General features: G+C 39.7%; 1 protein-coding gene across 1 annotated transcript in view; it reads right to left on the bottom strand.

Moving 5' to 3' along the window:
* Positions 1-16,257, bottom strand: part of ABLIM2 (actin binding LIM protein family member 2) — a 117,620-nt gene that overhangs the window by 13,873 nt on the left and 87,490 nt on the right. Inside the window, exons 15-20 of the mRNA XM_082482280.1 lie at positions 11,140-11,192; positions 10,374-10,521; positions 4,866-4,924; positions 2,480-2,534; positions 1,075-1,139; positions 819-899 (exon numbers count right to left, since the gene is read on the bottom strand). Coding sequence (XP_082338406.1) covers positions 819-899; positions 1,075-1,139; positions 2,480-2,534; positions 4,866-4,924; positions 10,374-10,521; positions 11,140-11,192 — 461 coding nt within the window. The remainder of the gene's footprint in view (positions 1-818; positions 900-1,074; positions 1,140-2,479; positions 2,535-4,865; positions 4,925-10,373; positions 10,522-11,139; positions 11,193-16,257) is intronic.

The following is a 16,257-nucleotide window of genomic DNA, read 5'->3' as shown; positions in this document are numbered from 1 at the left end:
GTACTACATGTAAAAGAATTTGGTAAATTAGTTTTTTTTTTTTTACAAAAAAATTGATCTTTAATGAGGAACTTTCCGCTACTTCGTAGTTTTTCTTCTGTTTTTATTTTAAGATTAAAATTTCTTTCTTCTTTTCTTGGCACATTATCAAGTTAAAAATACAATAAATTTATTTAAATAGAAATCTTTCCAAAAGTCCAATATTGTTAATCACATAATTTTTATTTAACTATCACTTCTTCTTAATAGTAATTCACACAAAATATGTTAGTTTAATAATTTAGGTGAGTCTTTATTCAATCCTGCCATTACTCAGTCAAAAAAAGTCAACCTCATGAATTTTACCTGAACATCAACTTCAGGATTTGGTCTTTGGAAACCAAGCTTTCCTTTATGATAAATTATGTCTGAATAAGACAATGGACCAGAAACAGAGGTTCATATATTTGCAGGATAAATGGAGCTTTTTTATAACACTCGGGTTATACTAGGAGGGTGTTTTTTAGAGGAATTAAAAAAAACAAGTTTCCATACCCGCTGCATTCCAATTTTCAATATCCTGTATAATCATTCAAAACTCATGAGTTTCCTCAGTATCTTTGTAAAACACCATTTGGTCAGATGTTTGCCAGGCTTTTGGCTATTCTTTTATAGTTAAACTGCCTACATTCTAGTATTTTAAAATAAAATATAATATCCAATGTTATTCCTCTCTTCTCTCTATTGTTTCATTGCTATTGCTTGGGCACAGGAATATCTGAGATGGTAAACAAACAGGACAAAGACTTGCAAAGCCATCAAATAAATATCATTCCTACCTCCAGCCTGGTCCTGTCCACATCCTTAGGCAATTTCACACGAACTCGGTTTGTTACAATAAGTGTTTTATAAGGATAAATCTGTTAAAAAGACAAGAGCATATGAACTCCAGCCAAATCTGAATTCTGATGTGTGGAAATGACAGTGTGGGGAACTTACTAATTTAAGTGGTACATACTTGCATCCTGATTTGACAAATATTTCACTGGGACAAAAATTAATAAAATAAAATAAAAAAAAAGGAACACATGTAACCTTGCTAGGAAGTGCTGAATCTGATTGTTCCTCCAGTGTTGGAAAAGCCCTTCTTACCTTGTATTCTGCAAGAGAATGAGAACAGGTTCACAGTTTAGAATTTATAGGCTTCTTCTGGAGTCACCGCAATGAACATCTAGGTACATCAGCATTTGTCATGCCACTACATTTCTCTCTTCTCAACTGCTGTTGGATAACTGCATGCACAGTAAGCATTTCACCCCCACGCTCTGAATGCCTATAACACTGGCTATTACCGAAGCAACAGGCCTTGACACCAAAGGTTTATTACAGAAAATCCATCTCCGGGTGCCATTGGGTTACACAGTGAGTATGTCTGGCAAAATTGGGAATTTCGTTTTACAGGGGGCTTTTGTGCAGAGTTAAGTCAGTCTGTCATCCAAAAGTCCTGCCCTTATTGTTCTTTACTGAAAATAGTAAAATATATGGATTATTACAGGCATGTCAGTTTGGGAACATATATGAAAACCATGAAGTCAATACAATGTTCCAAGATGTCAACATCCTGCACTTGGGTTGACTGCAGTGGCAATAACGATAGTGAAGAAAAGATGGTTTGAAGGTGTGGGGACAATGACTGGCACAAGAGTATTCTAGTTAGGTCAGTATATGACTATATGGGATATGACTACCACGAGTTCATCTATTCACAACGATGATTAAATGCAACCAGGATAGCCAGTATGTTTTCATAGACCTTTTTATGGTCTGAAATGAAACCAGAGATAAGTCTGCTTTTCAAAATCTGTGCTTTAAACTACTCAAACACAGAGACAAAGATTTGTATCAACACAGAGGCATGAAGTGAAGCACGAGAGCAAGATTTTTAAAACGAAATTAAGTGTCTTGAAATAAAATCCTACTCTTCCCCATGAGTAGATGCATGTTCCTAAATTGCTCAGTTCTTTTGAAAATTCCAACCCAAGTTCCACATTAAGTTCACAGTCCACTTAAACTGTAATAAAAAAATGAATGCAAATAAATTCTGCTTTTTGAATTCGGTACATTTAATGACACTCTAGCACAAACAAGAAGAACAATGAACTTTTTTTTTTTTTAATTAGATATGTCTTGAATGAGTGATTATCTTAAATTTCTTCCTCTCTTTGATATGAAACCACCACCACAGAGGCTGTTGCCACATATTGAGGATACAGGAATTGACTCAGTCTGGTTGCACCACTTTAGGATGCAGGGCTTCAGTCAGGCCTTTATGTTCAGTTAAATAAAAAGATTCTCTGTGATAAACATGATACTGAGCTGGGTCTCTGTCTAGTCATTATTATGTGAAGAACTCAGAATAGTAACCTTTACGGCAATATGTTAATAAGCATCCTCAAAGGAAGAAAACATGAAGTGGAGTGGAAATGATATTGCGATGTACCTTTCATCCCCCAGCTCGCCTCCTGGTCCGTTTCGTATTGGCCCATATTTTCAGGCTGAAAGAGAAAGAAAGAAGCAATGTAGCAGCAAAATGCATCACAAAACCACTCTGCGCATTGTCGAGAGAGAAAAGAAAACCAGATGGTACACCACAATCAAAATACAGATCCTTGTGAGAGAGAAAGAGGATAAAGTCTCGTTTGAACTTGACCTAATTGCTCAAAGCGGGCATCTCAAGAGCTCACAACACCCATCGATCTATGGCTACAGAGATGGAGCTCTGCCTGTAGAAGCGGATGGAGTGCCAAGTGAGTGCCTGGGTCCTTGGAGGCACTGCAGGTGCAGTTTGCTGCCCACGCTGTGAACTTCCACAAACCAGTGAAAGCTGGAGCTTGGATGTCACTCAGAGAGGCAACTGCAGCGTCATATCAACCCACCTCACCCCTCAGCCCTTTGGACGTTTTTGAGCTCTGATTCCTCGCAGCTTTCAATGAGATGGAAAGGTGTGAGAAAGCCACCAGCCACCCCCATTTGAAGACCTGGCAGTAAGGTAAGACTGAGATTGTCACACGCCTTTCCCTGTGATGCAGATGTCTTACTGCCATTGTCACAAATCACTTATGCTGCACTGAAACTTTTCTCATCTTCTTTCTGCTTCACACTGCTGATGCCCCTAAGACCAGGGAGAACTCTGCCTTTGCTGGCAAATGCTATGATGAAAAACATTACGGGAGATCAGAAAAGCACTACTATATGCTTTTTTTCCCCCAAGTCTCATTTTTGCCTGTTAAGGTATCAACGGTGTGCACAGCTATGCTCACAATAACCTGCAAGGTTCCTTATTGTTTGGTTTTGGTTTATTTTGTTACGCAGCACTGGGATGGCTGATTAAAAATAACAAACCAACAAAAGCCGGTATGAAGCTGCAATCCAAACAGAGGACATCCATTCTGAGAAGAATTTTGGCCTCAAGGATTTGACCATGAGCAACCTTTTCAACTTTCCTACAGTTTTCAGCGGGGAGGTTGGACCTTTTAGGGGGGACAAACGCTGCCATCTGCTGCTTTCCTACTACATTGCAGGGCTTCAGCCTGCAAGCGCGGCCAACTCCACTGCTGATGGAGTTTGCGTTGGCCTCACCCGTGCGCAGCCTTCTGATGGCTTTGGTGCCCCACCAGCCCAGAGGCTGGGCGCGAGTCGGTCCCTCACTCGCTTCAGGTTACTGGTGACAGTTATTCTGAAAAGTCAGAAAAAAGCTTTTGACTCACGGGGGGGGAGGGGGGGGGCAGGTTTATCTAGACCCTTTCAAATTCCTAAATCTCCTTCGATCAAGTTGCAGTGCCACTCGTTCCTTCAGAGAGGAATTCAAGCAGTCGGGTACTGAAGCAACGCAGGCACAATTATTCTTGCAAATTAACTCAAAGGGATGGACATTTCGGTAGCTACTGAAAAATTCATTTAGCTACTCCCTGACAGTTCCTTTCTAGTAGCTCCTTCCAATGACCCACAGTTTAACTCTTATCACAGGGGAAGTTTAATCCGGCTCATGTACTTTTGCAGCTTTCACATCTTCCTTTGGAGAAAGGAGGGAATTTGAATGAGGCCCTGTCCATGTAATTTAGACACAAATCAATCTTCAAAATATAAGCGCACGTGCATCTAAGTAGTGCCAGTTTAAGACTATTAACCGTAATGGGTTTGTACCTAAAAATATAAGCCATGAACTGAGAACCCATAAAGCTAGCTGCCAGAGAGAAAGAGAGACCAAAGAGTGTCAAAGATGCCATTTGCCCAGACTTAAAAAAATTATAAAAAAAGATTAGAAAAAGAACGCCTAATTTGATCTGTTCATAATTTTGTTATGAATTTTGCTTTCTAAATTGCTGCCTGCCATCCTCTCTGTATTGCTCCCTCCCCGCCCTGAAAGTACAATGACTGCGTGTGTATATACATACATATGTATACACACATGCACACTAGAAAGAAACAGAACAGATGATTCAAGAAATGCAATGGATGTGGGCTGCTCCACCTGCGCTCTAAGATCACTACTTGCCTACTTAGGCCTAACTCTCTCTATCATTAATTCAAACTACCCTGTGATCTATTAATATGTGCAGTCTGTACATTTTGAACCTCCGTTTGTTTTGGGGGGAGAATCAAGATTCCTAACGCTTATGATGCACACAATTAAAAGGAGAAGCCTCAGCCTGTCTTACTCTTGCAGACAGACAAACTGTAACCCACATAGGGTATGAATCTGTCAGACAGGGCTGGCAGCCAAAACACCTTTGAAGTGTTATTACTGTGTAGATTTTCAACTAGTTACCAAGCTGTCTATTTATGCTACACTATGGCCTGGAGAATGCATTTAAATGTATACCTACCTGATGTAAGCCATTCTTTCCATAGCCAGGTAGAGAAGCTGATTTAGAATATGGAAATCCTGTAAAAGACGTAACATACAGCTGTATTTTTTTGTAAATCCTTTACAGCCTACTAGAACACAGAATTCAAGAAAACATTCAGAAACAGAAATGACAAGATCAATATGTACATTCTATTAACAGGATCAAATATAACTGAGCAACGCTTACCTTTTCTCCATATTTAATGTACACGAACGTCTGTAACAATGTTGACAAATAACAGCATGCCAGGATGCAATCACCTCACCAGGCATGACATGAAGAGAGTTGTGGGACTCATATTATGGAGGCCCTTACGCAGCTTCGTGATGCAAAGCAGATTTGAAAGCTTGTGAAATCTCTGCCCTCCAATTTGGTGTTAAACCATGACTTGAAAATGGGATTAAAGGTCCCATCATTTTAGAGTTACATCACTTCTCATCATGATGTATGTGGTCTGGTTTTGGTTTTGTTTCTTAAAAAAGAAGGGTTGGTATACTACCACTTAAAAAAACCCACACTTTTTTTTTTTTTTTTCTTTCTTTAAAACTTCTTCTACTGCTTCAAGTGGAAAAAAGCATAAATGAAGGTATAGCAATGGATAAAGTAAATCAGTGAGAGTATAAACACTCAAGAGAAAGTAAGTTTTAAGATAGACAACAGAAAAAATTGGCAAAGTGGTGTTACCATGAACAAACTGGATGTAATATGGTGATGAAACTGTGTGCGGTCACTGTGAAACAACCGAAGAGCCTTACTTTTAATACTGAGAGCCCAATAAGAAAGTTTGGAAATTTTGTCGGTGAAACAATAAAAAGTGTTTCAAATTAGTTTTTGGTTAATAAAAATAACGCTGTACAGAAGTGACAAACTGAATCAGTTTAAATTAAGCAGAAGATGAAAAAACACGTGTGTAATAAACATTCTTGATTCCCATACAGGAAACTTTGATAAATTGATGCAAAGAGTTACAGAAGTCAGTTAGCTCAAAGGACTGAATGTGCAATGCTTCATTCTGTCAAAAATGTTAGCAACCTGTGTCCAAAGGGGAATGCAGGAAGGGAATCCAGACCCCACTGGATTAATAAATACCCTAAGGAGATGATTAGGAATAAGCATACAGAAAGAAAAAACAAAAGATGGATCAGTAAAGAGCTCACGATGTGCTGAGATAAAGCGAGAACTGCCAGAAGCCAAGCTGAGTTAAAGACTGAAAATAATATTAAAACAAATAGCAAAAGGTTCTCCAGCTATCCAAATAAAAAGAGAAAAAGGAAAGAAGAAATGGGATCACGGGGAGTTACGCTATGTCAGTACACAGCAGAGATGAAAGGTAACCTATGTAGGGCTCCAACACTGAAGGAGTATTTCACCTCCGTTTTTAGGAACAAAAGACAGAGCACTGAGCAGGAGGGAAAGCTAATGAAATACGGGTACACCAATGAATCATAGTCATTATGGAAACATAATTCAAAGCACTTATATACTTAAACAGGGAGCGATAAGCTCCTATCGAATTGCAAGTCCAGTATCTCTTACCACCGGTGAACAGCAACTACAGCTTTTATATTTAAGAGGGGGAAAGATAATGAGGAGCTAGCAGTGCTTCCAACAGAAAACTTAAGGAAAAACTGAACAAAAACATCAAAGTAAACAGAAAATTAATCATAATGAGAAAGATTTTAATTGGTTTTACATAAGTTAAAGGCACTGTGCTAGACTTGCTTGGTAGCTTTCTTTGTTAAGAGAAGTAACTTCTGCACAACATCAATTTTATTAGATCTCATCTAGTGTGATATCATTACAATGTTTGGTATTTGGCCGCACATGGAATTAAATGCAAATCTGGAGAAGATGGATTTTATCAGAGGAATTGTAGGGTCAGTAAGGAAACAATGAAATGTAAGAAATGGGTAGTGAGAACTGAGCAGAGATGACAGAGAAAAGTGTCAGCATGGACTGGTGTTGAGCTGAAATTGCCTCATGTTTTCACTAATAATCTGGACACCAAAAATATTAATGGGCTAATAAACTTCCCTGCACTGCCAGTATAGAGGAGGACCGGGATACCATAAAGAACTGGGATAACCTTGAACATCAGAGTAATAGAAATGCGATACAATTTAATAATTCATGGGAAAAGTTGTGCACTTGGGGACTAACAAATACCCCAAACTTCTACTATTTAAGATGAGAGCTCATAATTTGGAAATGATGGGGAAGGAGACAGGCTTAGCTATACAGCTCAATCACAAGATGACATTGAGTTGGTAATATAAGAAAAAAAAAAAACAACCCAAATTAGAAATGTCTATCCTGATACATATAAGATATGGAAATAATAGTATTTTCAGGCAGTGACAGGAGATCCTCGAGGAATCCTTTGTGCTGTTCTTGTTCATCAGTGTTCTACCAAGTTAAATCAACTCCACCAGACCAGTGGCTTACAGGATAACTGGGGCAATGAAAGCTCATCACAAGAAAGAAGGCTTGATAAACTTTAAGCTAGTAAAATGAAGATGATCTATAAAAGCAAGAGATGTTTTAGAAACATAACCACCAGCTAATGAGGGGTATGAACCGCGAGCAGAACTTTTGTTTTCAGCTCCGCAGGAGGTTTCCACATCTGATACAGGGATGTTGTGATGAATACTGAATTAGATGGATCACTTAGGTATTCTAGTTTGGAAACTAGAAACTTATCATTGCCTGTTGTTGGAATGGTAGTGACACCAGAGAGCAAAGAGTATAATACCTGTGAGACAGAATGAATGTATCTGCAACAAAACTACCATCATCTCTGCTCCTGCCTGGAAAAAGATGCTGGTGTTGAACACCAGTGCAGAGTTCTCTTTCTTGGCCTCTTGGCTACAGAGAAGATGGGTGAGACAGTTTTGTTCTATCTCCAAATAATACTACGCAGTTACTAAAGAGAAAATGCACTAAGGTCAAGGCCAGTTAGAAAACAAACCCAATTCACTTTAGCACGTCGCAGCCGAGGAGCTGCCAGCACTGAGCCGCATCCGCGGGCACAAGCGACATCGTGTGGCCGGCTGGAAAAAATCCAAGAGGCAAATAGAGCCGAAATAGCCCAGAAAAAGCTAGCAAGACTCACTGACTTCAGTGGGAACTGTATTTCACTTAGCTTCTGTGTCCTGTGAACTTAGTTGTAAAGTTAAACACGTTTTATTTTGCTGCTTCTTTTTTTTTTTAATATAAAGAAAAAATGGAACAAAAGCCAACAACCACATACTGCTCATTATCACATCCACCTGCAGTTGTACCGTTATAGTACATTTTCTGGAGTAACTGGCCAAGATAAAGCAATCTTTCCCTCTCAGTAGGCACTATGCAAACAACAACTCCTCTCTGTGTGGCTACGGCTCCCGTTGTTTCCAGTATGATATTCACTCTCACCTGGATATTCTGAGCTTGCCTCTCAGCACACGAAGGACACAGGAACAGCAAGAATTACACACCTTGCTAGATGTCTGCCTTCCTAAATACGTGACGCTTAAAATCATGAATTATGGTAAACCATTAACTATTAAACATCTACATATACAGACACATCTACAAATGAGACACATTTACACAGGTGGAAGTAAGGAGATGAGAGCTCCACTCTAGACGCCTGCTTATGACACAAGCCTCATCCTGATGTGCTTTGTTGTTTCATGCATTCTTCTGGGCATATAGCTAACGACTGTGGCTAAATATCTTCTAGAGCAGAATACCCCTTCTCTGGTTTGCTCAGAGCCTGTACAGATGAACACAGGGCTGTTTGCACAGTATGTTTGGACACATCACCAGAGATTCACAGTCTGATGCCGTCTAACCCCCTTCCACTCTGCCTGTAACCCCTTGGCACCAAACCTATACCTGAAAAGGTTATTTTCTTTGATACTCACTGACTATGCTACAGAGATGGGGCTGAATGTCAGAGTTCTCAACCATAAGGCAGAGAAGCTACTCTTCCATGGCCAAAGGGACATATGACAGACTATAAATATTCAGAACTAAACAGGGAAACAATGAGTAGAGAAGGAATTCCTTAGGATGTCCATGGGTATTAGTCAGGTGGCTGAATAAAATCATAAAGAAAGGGAAAAAAAAATAATGTAGATGTGAGGAAAAGAAAACTTCCTCAATGTCATTTCTGTGTAGCTGCTAATTGGGTAACAAGGCCGACTTTCACAAGGGACAGAGAAGTGCTGACAAAAGCAACGGAAAATGAACTACACAACCTACATTGCATTGGCACAGAGGTGATATTGACCCTGACAGAGGTGTGAACCATCTTTTGCATTTCTGTTTTAATAGCTCTACATTCCCAAGATAAACAAAAAACATAAAAGAAATGCTGGTATAGAAGAGTGACAGGTATAGCAATATTCTCATGAAAAAAAATGACGCCATACGTTGTACCTGTATAGCAGTGCTTGGTGAGCTACATACTTCTCCTTACTTAAAATTTGCACGCAAGGACTATTCTCTCAATACATATGTAGAAAAGCATCAGATCAACTCCAGAAAGCTTCCAAACATACCTGATACGCACGTTACAATGGAATGTTTAGGTGTTCATTTCTGGGCAATGACATAGATGTTAGGTGAGTAAACTGGTCAGCCTTGGTTTCCCTTGCTCAGGGAATTCTACAACAAACACCTCGCGCACATGTATGCAACGTCTGGTGAGGACTAAGGAATCAAATCCCTTCAAGTTAGACCAGTGAGACTGATGATCAAAAATAACTCTTCTTTATCTTGTTACAGCCTCGTGACAGACTTTGTAGCGTCTGTTTTTCCTCTTCCTTGCATAGCTAAGCCATAATTTCCTTAATATAAGTTGATGGAGCCAGCTATCACGTTACCAAAATGCCCACAAGACTGACATCCTAGCCCTGCTGCCAGACATGCCTCGCATTGGATGCATTCTTTTGGAAAACTGCTTCCCCAACTTGTTTACCCCAGATGACCTGCTACTGCTGTATGGTGTAAAGTGGAGGAGGCGGGGAGAGAAATGGCCGGGTTATCTGTTAAAATAGTTTTAACCTATTTTTTGTCATTTATATAATCGGAAAGTAAAATTCAGACTCAATTCTGATGATCGTTTCCTTCACCTCCTAACTTGCTGAAATGTGGAATAAGAAACGTGTAGAGCCTGCTTTCGGTATTGACAGCAAACACGGACATATGGTCTTCAGACCAGTATTTAGCAACAAAATTATCCCATTATTCCACCCGGTTACTCAATGGCTTATATATCTGGAAGGTTTCTGTGAACTTATAGGCATAACTGTGAGAAATAATAAAAAATGTCTATTCTAAATCAATCTATGTGTTCTTTACGTTTTATCACAATACAGGAGAAATGGCTCTACTAATATTCAAAACACAAGGTTTGTATCAAGGAGTAATTAGCACAAATCAACCATCTGCCTGATACTACCATCCTGTCTATTGGAAATAGGTAGCAGTACTCACGGGAGTAGCCGGCAGTGGTGCCCTCCTGCGCCCTTGGGAAGTTTTCTCTGTCAGTTCCGGCAGTAAGAGACAGGGACCGGGTGTCTGAATCCGGGGAGTTAGTTCTGGTGTCCATATCCCCTTTCAGAATAAGCCAACTGGTCTTTAGCTGGAGAGAGTAAAAGCCCGTTATAGGATTCAGGATTTAATATCTGAATGCAGTTCTCCTACTTCACCTGTCTGGGAAGTCTTATGAACCGATTGTACGTTAATGCTCATTGCAACTTGTACCATCCTTTACCAAATGATGAAAGTTGACTATATCATGGGACTCCCCATTAGATGACACAGCCTCCAAAAACTTTTAAGTTTCAGCTGGGTTGAGGATAGTTTTCCTGTTAATTAAGTTGCCCACTGCACACCGCTTTACAAGATGCACTATGCAGTTTTCTTATAAATAATCTTCTGTTAACATTTTTCTTGTATATCAATATGCACCCTAAATAACAGCCCGCAGGCTTAGCTGAATCGCCAACGTGTATACTGAGACTGAGGGAAAATCCATGAGCTTACTGCTCTTATCCCTGTTTCTTTCTTTACTGTAGAATGTAGATTCTAAACCCTCTGGGTGAGAGACTAAGCTCTTCTATATCTTCTTGTTAAAACTCAAAGTAGTAATGATTATTTCAATTATATGAAAGAATACCTTTATGCGTGAACATGTTTTTAAAAAGTCACTTCAAGAAAGACCAATAAACTACTCCCTTTTGCTCTTTTTGATCATTACCTTTTTACTGTCCTGATCCAAGCTTCCATCCTCCCCTTCTGATCTTCTTGCTGCTGGAAGATTAAGTTAATTTTAAAAATTAGAACAGTTTACATCTTTTTTGTCTTCTATTTTGACTGTGGTTATGTTTCAAATATTTTTAAGAGGGAAAAAAAACACAAAGTAAAAAACCCAAAATACCTGGGCAGAAAATTCAATGTGTAGACCTATGGTTTCACAGAATTACTTAATATCATTTTGAAATGACTGCAGTAATACTCTTCCTTCAGGCATACAATGAATTTAGACAATCTATTCTTGCTGGATTTTGAATCTATCTTTTTCAGAAGAAAATATGTTTGAGGAATGATTAATGGGAAAAAACCTACATCATAACTTAGGGACAGATTTATATGGCCACTGCACAGATCAGCAAGTCACTTCCCCATTCTTCTATGTTACCATGACCATGAAAGTACAAACGGTTACACAGATATTTTGTTGTCTGCACACCTGGGCCTCCTATATTCCCCCAAAGGACAGGTGATGATGGTAAAGAAGATAGGAACAAATTCAGTATTACCTCTTCATGAAATCTGCAAGAGGTTGCCAGACTCTGAAATTCACAATTCTGTGACCAACCACTTTTCTGACTATATTGCCCTCTTAGAGAGTATTTTAATAGAGAAATATTGCTCATATTTTACTGTTGGTTTATTTTCTTGTAACTTTCCAACTTGCTGAGAAGAAAAACTCAAAACTGAAAACCTAAAAGCTATTAATTAGGTAGTTCCCAACCATCGTGTGTGGTTTTCCTTGTCTTTTATGTTCCAGGCACTGAGTTACACTTCAGAATCTTAGAGAAATATTTTGTGCCAAATTTCACACCATTTCAGATAACGTCCCAAAATTTGAGTCCTACTTGCCTTTGTACCACTCTATGTTGTTTGGGAGAGAGTTTTATGGTACAAAACTGGAGTAATGCAACGATCTAGCGTCATTTTAAGTCCATGAGAAGTCATCATAACAAGGGGATTGTCTGCAATGCCCGACTACAAAGGCAAGACAAGAGCCCCATGCAACACAATGCAGCCAGAAAACATATTTATTAATAATAAAAATAGTGTGATAATACAAAAGATAAGGCTCAGATTAGATTCTCAGAGACAGAGGTGAGGAGAAGATCAAGTTGCGCTGTCAGAAGCGCTGCAACGCTCCCAGCAAGTCGGGAACAACTCTGCCCTCTCCATTTCCCCAGCCCGCATCTTTGCGGAGGATCTGCCCTGCATCTAAACAACAGGGGCAAAAGGCCACCACCATTAGCATCTCAGTGCTATTCAGTTTTATTTTCTGGTGCCATCACACAGGTCACATCCAGACCTTAACTGGTTTTCTTGAGGAGGTGATACTTAAAAAATGACAAATTGCAATACGCAAAAAAATCTATGGGTTAGAGGTGAAAATCTGTAACTGTAGAAGTGTTTTTTTTTCTCAATTTAATGTGGCCAAACAAAGCTGGGTCACAAAATAAAAACAGCATTATGAAAAAAACTCAAGGTTTTTTACAGTTAGCTAATAGCATCCTGACAAGGGCATTTTCCCAAGATGGCAATCTGCTTCTCTGAGAAAGAAATATCCATATATGACAGATGAAGAATAAAGTCCCTACATTGCAAGAAAGACTTAAATCTGGTTCACTGATATTTTGGGAGCATACCCTAAACCACCAGTCAACAAGTTGTTTCAGATTTTAGGTATGGATCTTGCTCTCACTAAATCAGAAATCCATATAGAGATTCTGATGCATTTTTGGAAATTGTTTTTGGTTTAGGATGTACATGTTTTCAAAGGAAATAAACATGTTTAATCCAAAGCGTTATTCAGAGATTTGAAATGCACCGCAGGACCTTGAAAGCATCTGACTTGAAAATAGTTAAACAGCAAGGTTTTATACAGAGATGCTGAGGAGTACAACGAAAACGAACAGGGGCCATGAAGGCTGACCCCTCCCAAGTTCCTGAGAGTGCTTTTGCAACACATGCTTGGCAGATAAATCCAAGTGGTTTGAATTTCATCAGTACTGAGCATCAGCTCCACTGCTACAAGGGATGCTCGGTTCTCCTGTGAACGCCCATATGAACTGCATGTTTCACTCGGATCAGTGCTAATGTTGCTGAAGAGCAAACCTCTTCAATTTTATTTTTTTTTTTAAACTTTGAATTATGTTCAAACATTTTTGAAACATGAACACACACAAAAGAACAACCGCACAGGGTCCTGCACTCTTCCCTTTCCGACCCCAGCTCTCAGCCTGATCTCCCGCATGTCCCATTCTTCCATGACCTTTTTTTCATTCTGAAGTTGGGTATTTATAATAGAAACACAGAAGCTGTAGCTACAGCAAATCTGTTGGGCGCTGCTGTAACTTGAAACCTTTCAAAGCCAAATGTTCTGGAAGAGCTTCTTGCACTTTTTGTTTTAAAGAACATTTTTGTGCTTGTTTGTTCAAACTTGGTCTCTGCAATGCAGGAATGTTCTCTGGCTCCTTTTCACCATGTACCAGTTCAGTGTCCCCTTAGCTTGTGGAGCTGAATCATCAGCTGCTCATGCGTTCATGCTTTAGCCGGGAGTTCTTCCAGAATAAAAGGCAATTTTTAAAATTTTTTTTATTTTATTGGAAGGAAAGTTCATTGATTTTTTTTTTGGTTTTGAGTTACAGCAAATCATGTTTTGCTCTTCAGTAGAAAAACGACCTTGTATTTTCAACATAACTTTTCAGAACGTCTATAATTTTTAAAAGAAAGTTTAAAACCTATATCCATGTTAACTCATCGAGATTGCTGACTCGATAATTTAATTCTCTGCTCACTCCAGTGATTACAAGGATACAACTCCACAGAGCAGAGCAAAATTGACATAAACCAGACTTCGACTGCATATCTGAAGGATGGCAAATTGATATAAAAATGCCTGGCATGGAACAAAAAAAAAAGCTGCTGCTTAGAATCCTCTTTGCAAACCAAAAATATCTATAAAATTAAATGACACAGCCAGGATACAGGACATCAGAGCCATATCATCAGCTTGCGTAAATCAGTGAAGCTATGCTGATTTACGCCAGATGACTGTAACTTTGCGTCTTCTCATGGTCTTTCCAAACACCACTGTAACACTCAACTTCTTCCTTTGACAGTACCTTTTTTTGCTCAGCCTGAGTAGTTGCGTCAAATGATTTGTATATCTAAAGACAAGGAGGAGTTAGAGAGCGTGGGCAGACTGTAAGGTTGGCAGATTACATTAAAGCAAGCACTAAATCAAACAGATACTATCTTTTTGCCTTAAGGGTAACATTAGTTTGTCCAAGATTAGGATACTGTGAGCAGAAAATGTATATCAAAGACCAACACCTAAAGTGCACCGAAACATCAGCAAGTCTGACTTTGTTCAAAACCCTGCCCAGAAAAACCACAGAGGTTATCTAAATCTGGATGATTTGAATGTGCGGTCCAGTTACTGTGCTGAATGAAGCACCAGTTACTGTGAACGTGCACAGCCTGACTCACTCAGCTGGGAGACATCAGTTGACAATTTTCTTTCTCCTATTACTGTATCAGATCCAAACTAGAACTTAATCTAAAACAGAAATAACTGTCATTTTCCATGAAAGATAGTAAAAAAAAAAAAAAAAAAAGATAAAGACATAAAAGTGTCGTTTTAAAAACGATGTTAATTGGGTATTTGAAAATCAGTTAAAGCCCCCTGTTACCACAAAATAAAAATATGTAAAATGTATTTTCCTCATTCTGGCCATGAAGCCAGGGATGCATCTGCAGTTCCGTAACCTTTCACTCACAGAAAGTTACCAGCTACCAGCTAACAACAAAGTATGGGAGAACGCACACATGGAGCTTTCTCACTCTTACATAGAACATGGGAAGTCACCTCTGTGCAGACAGTGCTGTGGAAGGTAATAGGATGGAAGGAGCTGCTCCAACAGAGATGCTACTGACAGGCAAAGACCAGACCTTTCCTTGCTATGAAGAGTGGCGCAGCTTCACTCTCCCAAAGATACAAGCTTTGCATCCCCAAAGATACAAGCTTTCATCCCCAAAGTGCCACAGCTACTCCTCACTGTGGGATAAACACCTCTTGTGTTTATTTTATTCTCTCATTCATTCCCAAGAAGGGGAGTAATCATTATTAAAATAAAATTTTTGGTTTGGGGCAGATTTATATTCACAGAATCATAGAATGGTTTAGGTTGGAAGGGACCCTGAAGATCACCTAGTTCCAACCCCCCTGCCATAGGCAGGGACACCTTCCACTAGACCAGGTTGCTCAAAGCCCCATCCAGCCTGGCCTTGAACACCTCCAGGAATGGGGCATCCACAACTTCTCTGGACAGCCTGTTGAGGTGCCTCACCACTCTCTGAGTGACATATGTCTTCCCGATATCTAATCTAAATCTAGCCTCTCCCAGTCTGAAGCCATTCCCCCTCGTCCTATCACTACATGCCCTTGTATGAAGTCCCTCTCCAGCTTTTTTCCCTTTTAAAAAATGGAAGTTATGCTTCCCCCTTTCCAGTCTGTGGGAACTTCACTGGACTGTCACAACTTCTCAAATATGATGGATAGTGGCAACTTCATCTGCCAGTTCCCTCAAGACCCACAGATGAATCTCATCAGGTCCCATGGACTTGTACACCTTCAGGTTCCTCAGCTGGTTTTGAACCTGGTCTTCTCCTACAGTGGGCTGTTCCTCCTTCTTCCAGTCCCTGTCTTTGCTTTCTGTGACTTGGGCGGTGTGGTTAGAGCCCTTACCGGTGAAGACTGAGGCAAAAAAGTCGTTGAGTCCTTCAGCCTGGTCCATGTCCTGGATGACCAGGTCTCCCGTTTCCTTCCTGAGAAGGCCCACATTTTCCCTAGTCTTCCTTTTCTCACAGACATACCTATAGACTGCTTTATTGTTGCCCTTGATGTCCCTGCCCAGATTTATTTTTGTCCTTTGCTTCTGAGTACAGGAGTACCCCAGTCATAACTCTTAATCAAAAGTGTACTTCTGCACTTTTCAGGCACCCTACTGCAGCAGGATCCATACATATTTGCTTTAAAGATTCATAATACGATTCAGTTTAGAAA

This window comes from Vanellus vanellus (genome assembly GCF_965231255.1).
Source record: "Vanellus vanellus genome assembly, chromosome: 4".
Lineage (NCBI taxonomy): Eukaryota > Metazoa > Chordata > Aves > Charadriiformes > Charadriidae > Vanellus > Vanellus vanellus.
This window is presented reverse-complemented; position numbering and strand designations above follow the sequence as displayed.